This window comes from Astyanax mexicanus, chromosome 17 (assembly GCF_023375975.1).
Source record: "Astyanax mexicanus isolate ESR-SI-001 chromosome 17, AstMex3_surface, whole genome shotgun sequence".
Taxonomy (NCBI): Eukaryota; Metazoa; Chordata; class Actinopteri; order Characiformes; family Acestrorhamphidae; genus Astyanax; species Astyanax mexicanus.
Window position 1 is genome coordinate 1124499 of NC_064424.1, and position 20069 is coordinate 1144567.

At 39.8% G+C, this 20069-nt stretch overlaps 2 protein-coding genes and 1 long non-coding RNA gene across 3 annotated transcripts in view; 2 read left to right on the forward strand and 1 right to left on the reverse strand.

Moving 5' to 3' along the window:
- Positions 1–12175, forward strand: part of LOC111191472 (short transient receptor potential channel 5-like) — a 68576-nt gene extending 56401 nt beyond the window's left edge. The window contains exons 9-11 of the mRNA XM_049466762.1: positions 4937–4978; positions 9102–9191; positions 9953–12175. Coding sequence (XP_049322719.1) covers positions 4937–4978; positions 9102–9191; positions 9953–10843 — 1023 coding nt within the window. The 3' untranslated portion in view covers positions 10844–12175. The remainder of the gene's footprint in view (positions 1–4936; positions 4979–9101; positions 9192–9952) is intronic.
- Positions 1–20069, reverse strand: part of chm (CHM Rab escort protein) — a 135344-nt gene that overhangs the window by 15437 nt on the left and 99838 nt on the right. The gene's annotated exons all lie outside the window — the stretch shown is intronic.
- Positions 13744–19235, forward strand: LOC125782507 (uncharacterized). Its single transcript, XR_007425215.1, has 2 exons — positions 13744–17056; positions 18221–19235. It is a non-coding gene; the product is annotated as an uncharacterized LOC125782507 (long non-coding RNA).

Sequence of the window (20069 nt, forward strand, 5' to 3'; positions counted from 1 at the left end):
GTTGTATCATCTGCAAACTTGATAAAGCTGTTAGAACTGTGTTTTGCAGCACAGTCATGAGTCAGCAGGGTGAACAGCAGAGGACTCAGGACACTGCCCTGGGGGGCCCCCGTGTTCAGTGTGATGGTGCTGGAGGTGCTGCCCCCGAACCGGACTGACTGGGGTCTCCCCGTCAGAAAGTCCAGGATCCAGTTGCAGAGGGGGGTGTTGAGGCCGAGCGAGCTTAGCTTCCTGATGAGGTTCTGTGGGATGATGGTGTTGAATGCTGAACTGAAGTCTATAAACAGCATTCTGACGTAAGTGTCCTTCTTCTCCAGGTGGGTGAGGGAGAGATGAAGGGTGGTGGTGATGGCATCGTCCGTGGAGCGATTGGGACGATACGCAAACTGCAGGGGGTCCAGTGAAGAGGGCAGTTGTGTCTTGATGTTCCTCATGACTAGCCTCTCGAAGCACTTCATGATGATGGGTGTAAGTGCAAGGTAGTCATTGAGGTAGGACACTGTGGACTTCTTTGGCACGGGGACGATGGTGGTGGACTTGAGGCACGTTGGGACAGTGGCGCTGCACAGGGATATGTTGAAGATGTCCCTGAGAACATCTGTCAGATGGTCTGCGCACTCCCTGAGCTCTCTGCCGGGGATGTTGTCTGGTCCTGCAGCTTTTCGTGGGTTGACTCTGCGCAGAGTGTTCCTCACATCCACTGCAGTCAGGCACAACACCTGCTCGTCCGGCTTGGGCATGGTCTTTCTCGCCGTCGTGTTGTTTTGTGCCTCAAACCGTGCATAAAAGTTGTTTAGGGCATCAGGGAGGGAGGCATCACGTTCACAGGACGGTGGCATTGTCCTGTAGTTGGTGATTGCCTGGATGCCCTGCCACATGCGCCGCGCGTCACCCGTGTCCTTGAAGTGGCTGTGGATTCTCTGGGCGTGTGCGCGCTTTGCCTCTCTGATGGCTCTTGACAGGTCGGCTCTCGCTTTCCTCAGGGCCACCTTGTCACCCACTCTGAAGGCGGAGTCGCGGGTCCTCAGCAGCGCACGTACCTCAGCAGTCATCCAAGGCTTCTGGTTTGGGCGTGTGGTGATGGTCTTGGAGACAGTGACATCATCAATACACTTGCTGATGTAGCCAGTGACTGATGCTGCATACTCCTCCAAATCAACAGAATCGCCTTCAGTAGCAGCCTCCCTAAACATGTCCCATGCAGTGCACTCAAAACAGTCCTGAAGGGCAGAGATGGAGCCTGCCGGCCAGGTTTTCACCTGCTTCTGAACTGGTCTGGAGCGTCTGATGAGTGGTGTGTATGTTGGTGTCAGCCAAACACACATGTGATCCGAGAAAGCGAGGTGGGGCGGGGCTCCGCCCGGTACGCGCTGGGGATGTTTGTGTAAACAAGATCCAACGCGCTCGCTCCTCTCGTTGCAAAGTTCACATGTTGGTGGAATTTAGGGAGCACTGACTTGAGATTTGCATGGTTGAAATCTCCGGCGATAATAAACAGTCCGTCTGGGTGTTTGTTTTGCAGATCGCTGATAGTCCGATAGAGTTCACACAGAGCCTCTTTAGCATTAGCACCAATGCTAGCGCTGGGTGGAATGTACACAGCAGCTATTAGCACGGCGGAGAACTCCCGTACTAAATAAAAAGGTCTGCACTTGACTATCAGGAACTCCACCAGCGGAGAGCAGTGTTTGGCGACAGTCACAGCGTTGTTACACCATTCCGTGTTGATGTAAACCCACACGCCTCCACCGCGGGTCTTCCCGGATAGAGCCGCGCTTCTATCGGCTCTGAACGCGGTTAGCCTGTCCAGCTGAATGGCGCTGTCCGGAATGTTGTCGTTAAGCCACGATTCCACAAAAACCAAAGCACAGCAGTCTCTGAACTCACGCTGGGTTGTTCGCTGGAGTCAGATGTAGTCCAGTTTATTGTCAAGGGTACAGACGTTTGCAAGAAAGAGCGATGGTATAGCCGGCCGGCTAGGACTAGCCTTTAGCCTCGCGCGGATCCCGGCTCTCTTTCCGCGCTTCCGCTTACGCTCGCACCGCTTGCGATGGCACTTCCACTGGGCTCCGGCGTCAGGAAACACCGCGGGCTGGCGGCCTGGGTCTCTTAGCAGGCTAAGCTCAAGTAGCGTCTGCAGAACCTTGTCCGGTAGCGTGTTTTCTGGCTGGTTTCTCCACTGTAGCAGGGTCTGGCGGTGGTAGAACATGTGCACGGGTGTTCCGATGCACATATTTGCAGGAAATAAACGGAAAAAATGACAAATAGTAACACAAAAGCACCATTTAACGGACCCGAAGCGGCCGCTGCGTGTTAACGCGCCGCCATCTTGGGTGGGCCGAGGAACAGTCCAAGTAGTACAGGAAACAGTCCAAGAATCGAAGCCAGAGAGACAGTCCAATAATACAACAAATCCGATAAGGGCAAAGACAAAAGGCAAAATCCGTAATACAGGAAAAAGGGTCATAACAAAAGGGCAGTCAGAAAAGGGTTTGGAAAAACACTCAGTACGCAAAATGAGTCGGCAATACCTCGCAAGGAACCTATGCTAACAGAACCCTATATATACAAAACATAGAATTACTATGAACCGGAACAACTTAGAACACAGGTGAGTCTGAACGAGGGAGCGTGATGCGATTGGGTGAAGGTGAGCGGCTGACAGTGACGTCATCACCAGTGGGTTCATGGGAAATGGAGTTCGGGAGTGTGAAAGGAGAGACTGGAGACGTAACAACAGAAATTTTAACAGTTTGTCCAACAAACACCCTTCAGACCGGGAGATACGGGGCATAATTTACCCTGATAAATCATTATTAAACACCACTGTTTACATCCTATAACACTACTAGCTTCAGCTTCAGCTCTGAGCGCCGCCATCACTGTACTGATAATGACATACATAGACATATATATACTATATATGTATATATATATATATATATATATATATATATATATATATACATATATAGTATATATATACTATACTCTGCATAGTGTAGCAGCTGGAGGCAGCGCCAGGAGGCAGGCTATGTGGAGTCTATGTATATATGTCTGTCAGTTCAGTAATGGCGGTGCTCGAGAATTACAAGAAATACAATAAGAACAAAGCATGAATAAAACATGATTTCAACATGATTAGAATAATATATTTAAAACAAGGACAATTAATAAAAAATAGTATTAGAAGAGTATAGAGTAAAAATATATAAGAAATAAATTCAAGACTTAATACAGAGCAATGTTATAAGAAAATTACAAGACAACAAACACATTAAATATCAGGCAAATATATTTTTTCCAGAACTGTATATATTTAATCTAGGCAAGTAATGTATACTTGATATGTAATATATTAAAAATGTATTTCACATTGACATCCTTATATATTGTATGGGCCACACATATGTGTCAATATATGAAATTGTTCCAATTTCTAGGTTGCAAAATTTCATATATATATGTACATACATTACACTTGCATTCATGATGAGATTTTTATTATTATTTTTTTATTATTATTATATATATATTTTTTATTGTAGAGTAGGTTTTTGAGGTTTGGGAAATTGGCATCTTCCTGTTTTTATTTTCATTAATTAAAATATATTTGCTAAAAAATGGACACATGATAAATAATAAATAAAGAATATTTAGAATGTTTTTGCCCCCCTTTTCAACATTTGATAACACTTCCTATGATTATATTATACATGCATTCATAATGCGTTATATGACATGCATTATACCTTATAATGACTGTAATAAGGCTGTATAATAACGCATAAGTACTTACAGCGATATTCATAACACATTATAAACTACAAGTATAAGGGTTCATGAAGAAAAGGCTTATATCTGTTCGTAAGAACATTGTACAATGTAGTGTTGTAATGCACTATAACACAGATTTGGTACATTTTGGTATAATGCATTATAATATGCAGCTGTGATTTCTCAAATTAAGCTTTTATAAAAGTGCGTAACACATTATAAAGCCTTATGTACAGTCATTACTGACTTTAAGTGAAGTGAGTTTTCATATGCTTTTTAAACGTGAAGTAAATTTTATTATGCCTCACTGTAATGACTTATAGAGCATTATGAGTGCTCTTTACTGGCTTTAAGTGAAGTGTGTTTTAAACGTGAAGGAAATGTTATACCTTACTGTAAGCATTTAAAAAAGCATTTAAAAAAACTGACTTCACTTAAAGCCAGTAACAAGAACTCGATGCTCTATAAAACATTATAGTGAGGCTTATAAAAAATGTACTTCATGTTTAAAAAGCATATGAAAACTCACTACACGTAAAGTCAGTAATGACTGCATATAAGGCTTTATAATGTGTTACGCACTTATATAAAAGCTTAAATTGAGAAATCATAGCTGCGTATTATAATGCATTATACCAAAATATACAAAATCTGTTATAGTGCATTACAACACTACATTGTACAATGTTTTTATGAACAGATATTATAAGGCATTATAAGCCCTTTCTTTATAAACCCTTGCACTTGTAGTTTCTAATTTGTTATGAATGTCTCTGTAAGTACTTATGAGTTTTTTTATGCGGTATTATGCATGTCATATAATGCTTTATTAATGCATTCATAAGGCATTATGAATACAGGGTTCATAGGAAGTGTTACCTGACATTTGTTTTAACCACAATACTTGAATTATCAAAAAAATTAATATAACAATTTGAAAGAGAAACAGGTATTATTACTTGATGATTATTCAGTCTATATTCATATATTTGATGTTTTTCCATAATTAATAATACATGCTGCATTATCTTGTCATTGTTCATCCCTGCTGTAGCCGAACACACTGCAGTAAATGTGCTCAGGCTGATTGTTGAATGGAAATGAAATGAACTGTCGAATAGCAATAATGATAAAACTGCATCTCTCTGTTTTCCTGCAGGAGCGTCACGCTGACAACCTCATCCAGAACCAGCACTATCAGGTAATTTACCTGCTTTCATTATAACCTGACAGTTTACAACCTGACAGTTTACTCCAGCGTACGCCTGCATCTCCCCACCCTGCTTTACAGCCTAAATATACAACAAATATATATATATATATATATCTCCTAACAGGAGAAATCTAATATTTCTCATTTTAGGAATAAATCTCTTTATTACAGTATCATTATAGGAAACAGGGTCCTATCTTACACTCTGTGCAAGGTATATCATAATGCTTATCACTATCTTACCCCCCACCAACAGTGTATTTTCACTCCTTCCTCCTGTCTGGTTTAAACAGCAGCAGAGCTTCTGAATATATCTACACTGATGGACGTGGTGTTCTGGAAATGAGGTGTATTTCTATCTTGGCAATAGAAAACACAGGAGCTTCACTGACCGATTTGACAACCGTTCATTGCTATCTTGGCAACACCGCATTATTACACACACATGAACACACAGCAGCACAAACCCAACTTTTACATCAACAATAAACAGAATAGTAAATAAAATAACATTGCTGTTCCCGTAAATGAGCTGCTGGAGCTCCTTCACAGCGTCAACCAGCAGCTCAGTTTCCTCTGCTGAGAAGAGTTTGTTGGACACGTCCAGGTAGCTGCACCGTTACAATAGCAATCCACCAAAGTCAGAGCTCACCTGATCTACTCTTAAAGAGAATGATGAACAAGAAACACCAACTGATTGGTTGGTTTCACTCAGTCCTGTTACCGTAACACATCTGGAAAATTCTACAACAGGAAGTCACATCTACAACAGGAAGTGACATCATTAGCTGATTCTTCTGAAGATCATGGGAAGACCAACATTAATTCCCTCATTAGTTTTTTTTGTGTATATTTGATCTTATTGTAACGATGACTGAGGAGCTCAACCTCAACACTCAGTCCTGTTACCTAAATTCATTCTCACATCTTATTTATTTTTATTTTTAAAATACAAAAATTGGGAAAATCACTAGAATGTGCTCAGTGTCCTCATGCTATTAGCATATTAGCCGCCATTTACCTATTTTTTTTTATGTTTTTGCTAATTCTATGCTAAAAACTTATCCCTGTTACTTTAATTCTAAACATGAAAAGTGCCAGTAACAGGAGTGAGTTCCAGTAACAGGAATAAGTGCCGATCAATTATTATTATCAATTATTTGAACATACAGTCTATAACAATTTCTTTAAAATAAAGACTTTCTTGAGAGAAAATCAAAGCAATTCGTGGACTTGATTTTAAGCATGTTTTTTAAACGTTACAAGAGTTTTGTTAATATCTTCGGATTAGAAACCGTAAAAACTTAAGTAAAACTGCCTGAGTTTGACCTGTAAATAAATATATGTGTTTTTAGATTCAGAGTGGAAAAAGATTACAAAAAATATGTTTAATTTAAAAGAGTTACAACAAGCAAATGGCACCCATTCGATGGAATGGCGTATATACAGTGCTGCAGGTGGACAGTTGTTTCCGGTTGAGAGTATGCTGTGTGTGATTGGCTGCTGGTTTGTGTTTGGTGAATGCTGAGTGTTGATGGTTGAGTGGGGAATGTGATTGTAAAGCTTTTTTAGGTGTCAAGAAAGGCGTGGTACCAATATATCACCATCATCTTCATCATCATCATCATCATCATCATCATCACCGCTGCCAGCATTCAGTATGGCTGTTCTTCGTCACCCCATCCTTATCTGTCTGGACTGCAGACTACTGCTGATATCATTCCCTCTCTCCAGTCTGCTGTGATTGGTTTATTTGTCCCTAAACTGGTTCAGGGACGGGGAACGGGGCTGTTCTGTAGAGACACCACTGACTCGTCCTTTATTGAATATGCAAATTTATGCTAATGCATGCGAGTCCAGATTTTCACCTCCAGCAAACACATATGTCATGAATATGCCCACAACTGTGTTCCTTCCTTAATAAACTGCAATTACATAATTATCATACGCAAATAAATGCTGCACCCCATCCTTTCCTCTCTCTATCCTCTCTCTATCCTCTCTCTATCCTCTCTCTATCCATCCTCTCTCCATCGTCTCTCTATTCTCTCTCTTTTCTCTCTCCATCCTCTCTCCATCCTCTCTCTCTATCCTCTCTCTATTCTCTCTCTCTATCCTCTCTCTATTCTCTCTCCATCCTCTCTCCATCCTCTCTCTATTCTCTCTCCATCGTCTCTATATTCTCTCTCTATTCTCTCTCTTTTCTCTCTCCATCCTCTCTCTATTCTCTCTCTCCCTCCTCTCTCCATCCTCTCTCCCTCCTCTCTACATCCTCTCTCCATCCTCTCTCTATTCTCTCTCTCCATCCTCTCTCCATCCTCTCTCTATTCTCTCTCTATCCTCTCTCCATTCTCTCTCCATCCTCTCTTTATTCTCTCTCCATCCTCTCTCCATCCTTTCTCTATTCTCTCTCCATCCTCTCTCCATCCTCTTTCTATCCTCTCTCTGTTCTCTCTCTCTCCATCCTCTTTCCATCCTCTCCCTATTCTCTCTCTCCATCCTCTCTCCATCCTCTTTCTATCCTCTCTCTGTTCTCTCTCTCTCCATCCTCTCTCCATCCTCTCTCCATCCTCTCTCCATCCTCTCCCTATTCTCTCTCTCTCCATCCTCTCTCCATCCTCTTTCTATCCTCTCTCTATTCTCTTTCTATCCACTCTCTATTCTCTCTCCATCCTCTCTCCATCCTCTCTCTATCCTCTCTCTATTCTCTCTCTCCATCCTCTCTCCATCCTCTTTCTATCCTCTCTCTATTCTCTCTCTATCCTCTCTCCATCCTTTCTCTATTCTCTCTCCATCCTCTTTCCATCCTCTCCCTATTCTCTCTCTCCATCCTCTCTCCATCCTCTCTCTATCCTCTCTCTATTCTCTCTCTATCCTCTTTCCATCCTCTCCCTATTCTCTCTCTCCATCCTCTCTCCATCCTCTCTCTATCCTCTCTCTATTCTCTCTCTCCATCCTCTCTCCATCCTCTCTCCATCCTCTTTCTATCCTCTCTCTATCCTCTCTCCATCCTCTCTCCATCCTCTTTCTATCCTCTCTCTATTCTCTCTCCATCTTCTCTCCATCCTCTCTCTATTCTCTTTCTATCCTCTCTCTATTCTCTCTCCATCCTCTCTCCATCCTCTTTCCATCCTCTCTCTTTTCTCTCTCCATCCTCTCTCTATTCTCTCTCTCTCCATCCTCTCTCCATCCTCTCTCCATCCTCTTTCCATCCTCTCTCTATTCTCTCTCTCCATCCTCTCTCCATCCTCTTTCCATCCTCTCTCTTTTCTCTCTCCATCCTCTCTCTATTCTCTCTCTCATCCTCTCTCCATCCTCTCTCTATCCTTTCTCTATTCTCTCTCCATCCTCTCTCCATCCTCTCTCTATTCTCTCTCTATTCTCTCTCCATCCTCTCTCCATCCTCTCTCTATTCTCTCTCTCCATCCTCTCTCTATTCTCTCTCCATTCTCTCTCCATTCTCTCTCCCTTCTCTCTCCATCCTCTCTCTATCCTCTCTCCATCCTCTCTCCATCCACTCTCTTCCTCCTCTCTCTATCCTCTCTCCATCCTCTTTCCATCCTCTCTCTATCCTCTCTCCATTCTCTCTCCATCCTCTCTCTGTCCTCTCTCTATCCTCTCTCCATCCTCTCTATTCTCTCTCTCTATCCTCTCTCCACCCTCTCTCCACCCTCTCTCTATTCTCTCTCCATTCTCTCTATTCTCTCTCCATCCTCTCTCCATCTTCTCTCCATCCTCTCTCTATTCTCTCTCTCCATCCTCTCTCCATCCTCTCTCTATCCTCTCTCTATTCTCTCTCCATCCTCTCTCCATCCTCTCTCCATCCTCTCTCTACTCTCTCTACATTCTCTCTCCATCCTCTCTCCATCCTCTCTCTACTCTCTCTACATTCTCTCTCCATCCTTTCTCCATCCTCTCTCTATTCTCTCTCTCCCTCCTCTCTCCATCCTCTCTGCATCCTCTCTCTATCCTCTCTCCATCCATCCTCTCTCTATTCTCTCTCCATCCTCTCTTCATCCTCTCTCTTTTCTCTCTCTCCATCCTCTCTCCATCCTCTCTGTATTGATGAATTATAACAGTAATGTTTTTTTTCTGTTTTTCTTTGTTTTAGGAGGTGATCAGAAATCTGGTGAAGAGATACGTGGCAGCCATGATCCGAAGAACCAAAACAGACGAGGGCTTAACAGAAGAAAACTTCAAGGTTTATTATTTGTTATTAATATATTTATATTTTCTTCTTTAAAGGAGAAGTCTGGTGTAAAATTAATTTTTGTTGTAGTAAAACTGTTTATTCAAACACCCTTCAGACTGGGAGATACAGGGCATAATTTACCCTGATAAATCACTTTTTACACCGTTATCCAGCTCAAAGTAGCTCCGCACCTCCTTACTAGAATCCAAGAGGAGAGTCCTGACATTTAAAACCAGGCGTTAATAACTTAAAAAAGTGCTTAAAAAAGCTTATTTAAAAACACTGTTTACATCCTATAACACTACTAGCTTCAGCTCCGAGCGCCGCCATCACTGTACTGATAATGATATAGACATATATAGACTTTGCATAGCCTGCCTCCTTAATCATAACTTTTTTTTCATGCGTCTTGGCATCATGTTCTCCTCCTCCACCAGTCTTACACACTGCTTTTAGATAACTTTATGCTGCTTTACTCCTGGTGCAAAAATTCAAGCAGTTTGATGGTTTGTGATCATCCATCTTCCTCTTGATTATACTCCTGAGGTTTTCAATTTGGCAAAAGAGACCATCAATGATATTGATCGTTTTGTGCGCTCCTCTTGGCCCTTAAACATCATTATTATTCTTTTATTCAATTAGATTCCAGTAGCAACCGTTTGCCATTTGCTTTAATGGAGTGCTGTGGGATTGTGGGATTGGGTGATTGTGGGATTGTGTGTGCTTCTGCTGTAATTAAATGTCTCCTCGTCTCCTTGTGGTCCATTAAGGAGCTGAAGCAGGACATCTCCAGTTTCCGCTACGAGGTTCTGGACCTGCTGGGCAACCGCAAACCTCCACGTCGCACCTACTCCTCCAGCAGCGAGGCCACGCAGCAGGACGACCCGGCCGACGCCGAGCACGAGGAGCACGGGGAGGAGCGGCGGCGAGACGGGGACGAGACCAGCTGCGACGAGGAGGCGGAGACGTCCAGGGTCGGGAGCTCTGTCTCCTTCAGCCAGGCGGACAGGAGGAACCGCGAGGGACAGTACGGCGTCTCCGCCCTGTTCTGCTCCATGGCCGGAGTGGAGGAGTCGCCCAACGACAGACCAAAGAGCAATGGCCTGAGGAGGAGCAAGTGGTCGCCCTCGTCGTTCGTGAGGACGAGCAGCCGCCTGCAGCGATTCTCGCGCTCCAAGAAGGACTCGCTGCGACGCTTGGGCATGCTGTTCCATCGCATGAACGGACATGTGCCGGAGGCTCCAACGCAGCCTCGTCTTCCTCCTCAGCATCAGCAGCAGCATCAGGACCATCAGCATCATCAAGAAGAGGAGCATCAGTCGGCCTTCAGCATCTCGGACAGGGTTTTACAGCGGACTCTACCGGAGGAGCGGGTGACGAGCAGCGAGCTGCATCTGCATACTCTAGGAGTGAGACCCAGCGAAAGGGATCTGAACCCGACACAGTCCGGGTCTCAGCAGGCAAACGGCAGGGACAGCCTCATCCTAAGACCCCCGGGCAACTCCCCGCTGCCTCCCCTGCACTGTGCTTCCAGCCTGACCGCCTCCAGCTCCCGCCTGCTCTGCTCCAGCGAGGACCTCTGTCAGGGCTGGGTCGGACCCTGCGAGAGCCTGGGTTCCTCCTACTGGGAACAGGAGGAGTCGGTCACGACGCAGCTTTAGGCGCCTTAAGGCTGCTTTTAGGCTGCTTTTAGGCGCCTTTAGGCTGCTTTTAGGCAGCTTTTAGGTGCCTTTAGACTGCTTTTAGGCACTTTTAGGCGCCTTTAGGCTGCTTTTAGGCACCTTTAGGCTGCTTTTAGGCAGCTTTTAGGCGCCTTTAGACTGCTTTAAGGCTGCTTTTAGGCGGCTTTTAGGCTCCTTTAGGCTGCTTTTAGGCGGATTTAAGTGGCTGAAGACTTTTGGCTTTCCATGAGTCGGACCTGGCGCCCAATATTTGACTGTGCATCAACATTAATAATAATAATAATAACAATGGCAATGGACCATAAATCATACAGTACGTACAAGTACATAAAAGTACGTACAAGTACATACGAGTACAGTGTAATGAAAATGCTTTTATTACTGCAAAACTATGATTATTCTTCTTATTATTCTTATTATTAGCAAATAAGTAGTCTTTAAACACCATATACAATATTGGAAATGTTAGCTTTTACGTTTTCCGCAGTACGAGAGCGCATTTTTCCATCGATGATGACACACCTCTGATATGCGATATGCGATGCTGTTTTTTTTTTGTTCTATACACACACACACACACACACACACATTACACACACCACCAAATATTAAGGCACCCAGTCAACATGTCCATGTGGGGTCTATAGATTTTGTCCATGAGGTACAACTGAGGTCACCACTTACATTTCTGCAAATATACACAACTGTGCAAACGTTTTAGGCACCTGTGTGAATTTTTAATAAAGAAAAAGCTTATTAGAAATTAGCTTAGCATTACAATAAATACAAAAAACAGCAATTTTACAAAAAGCAAAACAAAAAGTTTTCCTTAAAACAACAACATCTAATCTCTCCTCCTTCTAATCTGAGTTTAATAGAGTTATTTATTTCTAGTTCTCATCATATTAATCAACACCTGGTTTGGTGGTAAATTAGTGGTAAATGTGGTAAATCAGGTAAGCTGCTGACGGAACTGAACATAATAATATACACATGCTGACTGAGGAGCATCCAGGAGAAATCCTGGAAATACAGGACATATAAACATGATATATTTACAGTTAAAAATGAGAAATTTTATTTTAAGTTTTACTGTATTTATGTATGTTTACTTGCATCTGTTTAAATCATATGTGGTGCTTTTTTCAGGTAGAAACACTCATATTGCTGAGATAAATGGATTAGTGTCATTTGCTTTGGTGCCTAAAACTTTTGCACAGTACTGTACTTTGTTATACTGTATCTGTAGAAAATGTGGAAACGTGGTTATAATTTAGAGCAGTCAGTGTACAGCTTATCCTATATATATATATACAGTGAGTCCAAGAAGTATTTGATCCCTTGCTGATTTTCTTTGTTTGCCCACTAATAAAGACACTATCCTTCTGCACTTTTAATGGTAGATATATTCTAACATGGAGAGACAGAATATCAAGACAAAAATCCAGAATATAATTTTAAAGAATATATTTTAATTAATTTGTATTTCAATGAGGAAAATAAGTATTTGATCCCTCTTGCCAAACACACTCAATACTTAGTGGCAAAGCCTTTGTTTGCCATCACAGCGGTGAGACGTTTGTTGTAGTTAACCACAAGTTTAGCACACACACCAGGGGGAATTTTGGCCCACTCTTCTTTGCAGATCCTCTCTAAATCATGAAGGTTGGTGGGCTGTCGCTTGGCAACTCTGACCTTCAGCTCCCTCCATAGATTTTCGATCGGATTGAGGTCTGGCGACTGGCTGGGCCACTCCATGACCTTAATGTGATTTTTCTTGAGCCAATCCTTTGTTGCCTTTGCTGTATGTTTAGGGTCGTTATCATGTTGGAAGACCCAACCACGGCCCATTTTCAGATCCCTGGCAGAGGGGAGGAGGTTGTCCCTCAGGATTGTGCAGTACATGGCTCCATCCATCTTCCCAGTGATGCGGTGAAGTAGCCCTGTACCCTTGGCAGAGAAACACCCCCAAAACATTATGCTTCCACCTCCATGCTTGAGGTGGGCACAGTGTTCTTGGGGTCATAGGCAGCATTTTTCTTCCTCCACACATGGCGGGTGGAGTTGAGGCCAAAAAGTTCAATTTTGGTCTCGTCTGACCACAAAACCTTCTCCCAATAACTTGGTTCATCTTTCAAATGATCATTGGCATACTTGAGGCGCGCCTCCACATGTGCTCTCTTCAGCAGGGGTACCTTTCGGGCACTGCAGGATGTGAATCCATTGTTGCGCAAAGTGTTGCCAATTGTTTCCTTGCAAACTGTGGTCCCAGCTGCCTTCAGGTCATTTGCTAACTCCTGCCGAGTGGTTGCAGGACGATTTCTGACCGTTCTCAGCATCATTGCCACCCCACGAGGCGAAATCTTTTTTGGAGCACCGGGCCGAGGTCTGTTGATTGTCATGTTATACTCTTTAAACTTTCTGATAATTGCACCAATAGTTGTTACTTTCACATCCAACACCTTACTAATCTTTTTGTAGCCCATTCCAGCTTTGTGAAGGTCAACAATTCTGACTCTGAGGTCCTGTGACAGCTCTTTGGTTTTACCCATGTTGGAGACTTGAAATCTGTGTGATCTGTCTGATTCTGTGGACAGGTGTTTTTCACACAAGTGATTAGTGAGAACAGGTGGCTTCAGGTCAGGTAACAAGTTGATTGGGAGTGTCTAACTGGTCTGTAAAAGCCAGAACTGCTAATGAATACTAAGGGATCAAATACTTATTTCACTCCATGAAATACAAATAAATTAATATATATTCCTTAGATGTATTTTCTGGATTTTCTTTTTAATATTCTGTCTCTCCATGTAAGAATACATCTACCATTAAAAGTATAGAATGATCATGTCTTTATTAGTGGGCCAACGAAGAAAATCAGCAAGGGATCAAATACTTCTTGGACTCACTGTATATTACTGCCCTCTGAAAATAATGCAACTCACAGACATTAATGTTTAAGCAGCTGCAACACAAGTGATATTTTTATAAAGAGCATCAATTCTGTTTCTAACATCTTCAGAGAGTTCTTTGTCATGAGGTGGCATGCTGTATATCCATTGGCCAATATGTCACCAAATTTAACAGCCCTGCTCCCCATTCAATCGCACCTAACATCTAACGAGTCACATTTAGACATTTTGTCGCAGATATTTAGACTAATTAATGTCTAAATAAATATATAATAAATGTCTAATAAATATATACTGATATATAATCTGTACTTAAACTGTATTTCTATAGGGTTGTTTTATTAAAATATATAATACATTATTTGCAGAAATGTACATACGCTCCACTTCATAATCTGATTATTGCAGAATGTTTGAGTTTGTCAGATCACTAATCTGATCTGATTTAAATAAGTTTTGAGTACCATATTTTTCATACTATAAAATGCACTTAAAATCCTTTAATTATTTTTTATTATTATTTCCTTTAATAATAAAGAGCTCCTTATAATCCGGTGCTCTTTATGCAGTAAAGACACTCCACTGAAGTACAGAGTTATACAGTAGTTTCAGTTTAGTTTTCCAGCACCCAGACTGGAGAAATATTAGCATTAGCCGCTAACTGTGCTAAGCGCTAGCTCATTTACTGATTAGAAGTGGGTATAATTGGCCTCTAGCCTGCTGCTAACCCTGGCTAGCACTGCTGGAGTACAAGCATTAGCATTAGCATTAACTGCTAACCATGCTAAGCGCTAACTCTTTCACAGCTGTAGTCTGCATGTTTACAGTGTTAAAATAATCTCCGTGGGACGAACCGCTAGCTAATATCGCCCTAGCTTGACGAAAAACTCAGGGTTCCTCAGTGTACCTGCTCTGTCAGGATGCGTTTACTAGTGCTAATCGCCACTAGCTGTTAGCCGTTAATGCTGATGCTCTAGCTTTAGTGGAAATCTGGAAATCTAAGCTTACTGTAAATAAACAGAAGTGCTTTACTCACCCAAATAAACAATTTTTTTTAAAGAGAAATCTGTGTAGATTAACATCCAAACTCGTTTTACTTTAAAAGAAAATATTTTTTTAAGAATTACAGTTTTGCTTAGCTTAGCTTTACAAAAACTGAATTAAAAGGAAAACATGGCATCACCCCTGTTCCTTACTAGTGTTGCATAATGCACCTAATAATCTGGCGCTCATTATAGATCGTAAAATACGGTAATCAGATAATAAGGATATTTGACTCATTAGTTAACATGAGTCATAAACAGAATAAGGCGTGATGTAAACATCGTTTAAACCTATATAAAATGCTTTTTTAAACACATGGTTAAAAAATACATGCATTTTCATGCTGGAAGATGAGAAAAACGGATAATTTTGAGTTGTATAAACCCACTCAAATCCTCAGATAAGCCCCACTTGGTCATGTTTGCTGGGTAATTTTGTATTTTATTTGCAGTATAGAGTTATAGATAATGGCTACAGCTTAACTCATATATAACTCATCACACATTAATAAGTATTGATTTTATAATGCTTTACTGATTTGTCTTGATAAAGGGTTCCGTTCTAGAAAGTACAGAATACAGGAGTTGAGGACGAGACCCAAACCCAAAGCTTACGCAGAACCTTCTGCCCAGATAACAGAGAACGTTATAAGAACGTTCAGCAACGTTACAGAATAATGTTCCAGGAACATTTTGAAAAGTGCGATAATGGTTATAATGGTTTGCATCAAAAAGTTTTTAGAACTTTTCTCACATAACGTTTCTAACTAGATGAATACAAACATTAGGGAAATTTTAGGGAAAAGTATAATTCTCAAAATAAAGTAATATTGCAGAAAAGTTGTGAGAATGTTTAAAAACGTTAAATAAAAACCTTCTAAGAACATCTAGGAAACTTGACACTTGACATTTGATTTTCTAAGAACATTATTTGGAATGTTGAAGAAACATATTAATGGTTTGCGTCAAAACGTTGTTAAAACATTTCTCACAGAATGTTTAAAAATGTTCCCAGCTAGATGAATACAAACATTAGAAAAACGTTAGTTAGAAAAGTATCATTCCCAAAACAAAGTATCGTTGTAGCAACATTTCGAGAACTTTTAAAAGCGGTAAATAAAAACATTCTAAGAACATCCAGGAAACTTGACACTTGAGATTTGACTTTCTAAGAACGTTACCTGGAACAATGAGGAAACGTTAGTTAGAAAAATATAATTCCCTAAATAAAGTGACATTGCTGCAATGTTTTGAGAACTTTTAAAAGCATTACATAAAAACATTCTAAGAACATCCAGGAAAGAACGTTACCTGGAATGTTGAAGAAACATAATAATGGTTTGCATCAAAACGTTGTTAAAACATTTCTCACAGAATGTTTAAAAACTCTCCGAGCTAGACGAATACAAACATTAGAGAAACATTAGTTAGAAAAATATAATTCCCAAAACAAAGTAATATTGCAGCAACATTAAGAGAATTTTTAAAAGCATTAAATAAAAACATTCTAAGAACATTCCGGAAATTTGACACTTAACATTTGACTTTCTAAGAAAGTTAACTGGAACATTGAGGAAACGTTATAACTCTCTAAATGAAGTGACATTGCTGCAATGTTGGCAAAATGTTTAAAAGCGTTAAATAGAAACTTTCTTAAAACATCCAGGAAACCTGACACTTAACTGGAACGTTGAGGAAACATAATAACAGTTTTCTTGCATCACATTAGAAGTTACTTTTCTCACATAACTTTCCTAACTAGATGAATACAAACATCAGGAAAATGTTAGTTAGAAAAGTATCATTCCTAAAACAAAGTAACATCGCAGCAACATTTTGATAACTTTTAATAGCATTAAATAAAAACATTCTAAGAACATCCTGGAAACTCGAAACTTGACGTTTGACTTTCTAAGAACGTTAACTAGAACGTTGAGGAAACGTAATAATGGTTTGCATCCCAATGTTATTAGAACATTTCTCACATAAGGTTCCTAACTAGACGAATACAAACATTAGGGAAACGTTAGTTAAAAATATATAATCCTAATAATTCTATAATCACTAAAATGAAGTGACATTGCTCCAATGTTGGCAGAATGTTTAAAAGCATTAAATAAAAACATTCTAAGAACTTTCAGGAAACTTAACATTGGACTTTCTAAGAACGTTAACTGGAACGTTGAGGAAACATAATAATAGTTTGCGTCAAAGCGTTGTTAAAACTTTTTTCACATAAGGTTCCTAACTAGATGATTACAAACATTAGGGGAATGTTAGTTAGAAAGGTATAATTTTCCTAAAACAAAGTAACATTGCAGCAACGTTTGCAGTTGACATTTGACTTTCTAAGAACGTTAACTGGAACATTGAGGAAACATAATAATGGTTTGCATCAAAATGTTGTTAAAACATTTCTCACATTACTTTTCTAACTAGATGAATGCAAACATTAGAGAAATGTTAGTTAGAAAAGTATCATTCCCAAAACCAAGTAACATTGCTGCAATGTTTTGAGAATGTTTAAAAACGTTAAATAAAAAAAATCTAAGAACATCCAGGAAATTTGACATTTCACATAAGCTTCCTATCTAGATGAATTCAAACATTAAGGAAACGTTAGTTAGAAAAGTATCATTTGCTAAAACAAAGTAACATTGCAGCAACGTTTGCAGTTGACATTTGACTTTCGAAGAACATTAACTGAAACGTTGAGGAAACATAATAATAGTTTGCGTCAAAGTGTGTTAAAAACAAATTCACATAAGGTTCCTAACTAGATGAATACAAACATTAGGGAAATGTTAGTTAGAAAAGTATCATCCTAAAACAAATTAATATTGCAGCAATGTTTTGAGAATGTTTAAAAACATCAAATAAAAACATTCTAAAAACATCCAGGAAACTTGACACTTAACATTTGACTTTCTAAGAATGTTAACTGGAACGTTGAGGAAATGTTAGTTAGAAAAATATAATTCCCTAAACAAAGTGACATTGCTGCAATGTTAGCAGAACTTTTAAAAGCGTAAAAAAAAACATTCTAAGAACATCCAGGAAACTTGACATTTGACATTTGACTTTCTAAGAACGTTAACTGGAACATTGAGTAAACATAATAATGGTGTGCTTCACAACTTTATTAGAACATTTTACACATAACGTTCCTGACTGGACGAATATAAACATTAGGGAAATGTTAGTTCGAAAATTATCATTCCCAAAACAAAGTAACATCGCAGCAATGTTTCAAGAAACTTTTAAAAGTATTAAATAATAACATTCTAAGAACATCCAGGAAATTTGAAACTTGACATTTGACTTTCTGAGAACGTTAAATGGAACGTTGAGGAAACATAATAATAGTTTGCGTCAAAGCGTTATTGAAACATTTTTCAAATAAGGTTCCTAACTAGATGAATACAAACATTAGGGAAACGTTAGTTAGAAAAGTATCATTCCCAAAACAATGTAATATTGCAGCAATGTTTTGAGAATGTTTAAATTCTAAAAACTTCCAGGAAAGTCAACACTTAAAATTGTACTTTCTAAGAACGTTAACTGGAACATTGAGGAAACATAATAATGGTTTGCATCACAAGGTTACTAGAACATTTCTCCCATAAGGTTTCTAACTAGATGAAAACAAACATTAGGGAAACATTAGTTAGAAAAGTATCATTTTCAAAATGAAGTGACATTGCTGCAATGTTAGCAGAATGTTTAAAAACGTTAAATAAAAGCACTCTAAGAACATCCAGGAAACTTGACACTTGACATTGGACTTTCAAAGAATGTTAACTGAAACATTGAGGAAACGTTAGTTAGAAAAATTTAATTCCCTAAATAAAGTAACATTGCTGCAATGTTGGCAGAATGCCTAAAAACGTTTAATAAAGGCATTCTGAAAACTTCCAGAAAACTCGACACTCGAACCTTAACTGAAACGTTGAGGAAACATAATAATGGTTTGCATCAAAATGTTGTTAAAACATTTCTCACATAACTTTTCTAACTAGATGAAAACAAACATTAGAGAAACGTTAGTTAGAAAAGTATCATTCCCAAAACAAAGTAACATTGCTGCAATGTTTTGAGAATATTTAAAAACGTTAAAAAAAAATTTTTTTTAAACATCCAGGAATCTTGACACGTAACATTTGGCTTTCTAAGAACTTTAACTGGAACATTGAGGAAACGTTCTACTAACCAAAAGTTGTTAGCTGGGTGGGCGTGGTTTACAGATCCTGCTACTTACTGGCTAAAGGTGCCAAAGTGTTCTCTATGCAGATTATTAACCCTTTGATTCTTCACAGCTGTAACACAATCTTTATATTCGCTATCGTTTAATAAGAGTTTATGGTTCGCTGTCGGCTGTTTATACGGTGAAAAACGTTGATCCGATGTTTATCGAGCATCACAGGATCGTTACAGGATGCTGGATTAGAAGAAGAAAAACCAGAATGATAAAAGTAACTGCACTGAAACTTGGTGCAAAGTGCCACATTATACGAAATATGCATTTGAAGAATAATCCCATGTGCATGCACGTCATGATGTCATCGAAGGTGTTTAGCGAGGTATTAGTTTAAGGATGTGTCGGCTGAGGGATAGTTCGTCTCTAGTGAATGACTCTTATAGTGTTCGTCATGTTTTTAAACTCAAACTGGTTTAGTAGATCCAGATTAAGAAACTCAAAACGCAAAACTCAAACCCTGCTTAGTTCCAGACTTCATTTGTGTTCAATAACTTGGACTGTAAAGCGTTTTAACCGAATATATCACTCATGATCCTCCATCATCCCTCACTTTGTTTCGATGTTGCTTTAAAGGAGAACTCTGGTATAAAATGGACTTTTATTGTAGTAAAACATGATAAAAAGTTCTTATCTTTGATGAATAGCACACCTCCGTTCTCCCACAGCGTTCAGAGATCCAGAAATTTTAACAGTTTATCCAACAAACACCCTTCAGACTGGGAGATACGGGGCATAATTTACCCTGATAAATCACTTTTTACACCGTTATCCAGCTCAAAGTAGCTCCACACCTCCTTACTAGAATCCAAGAGGAGACCCTGACATTTAAAACCAGGCATTAATAACTTAAAAAGTGCTTAAAAAGAAGCTTATTAAAAACACTGTTTACATCCTATAACTCCTATAGCTTCAGCTCTGAGCGCCGCCATCACTGTACTGATAACATAGATAACATAGATATATGAATATACATAGACTCCGCATAGTGTAGCAGC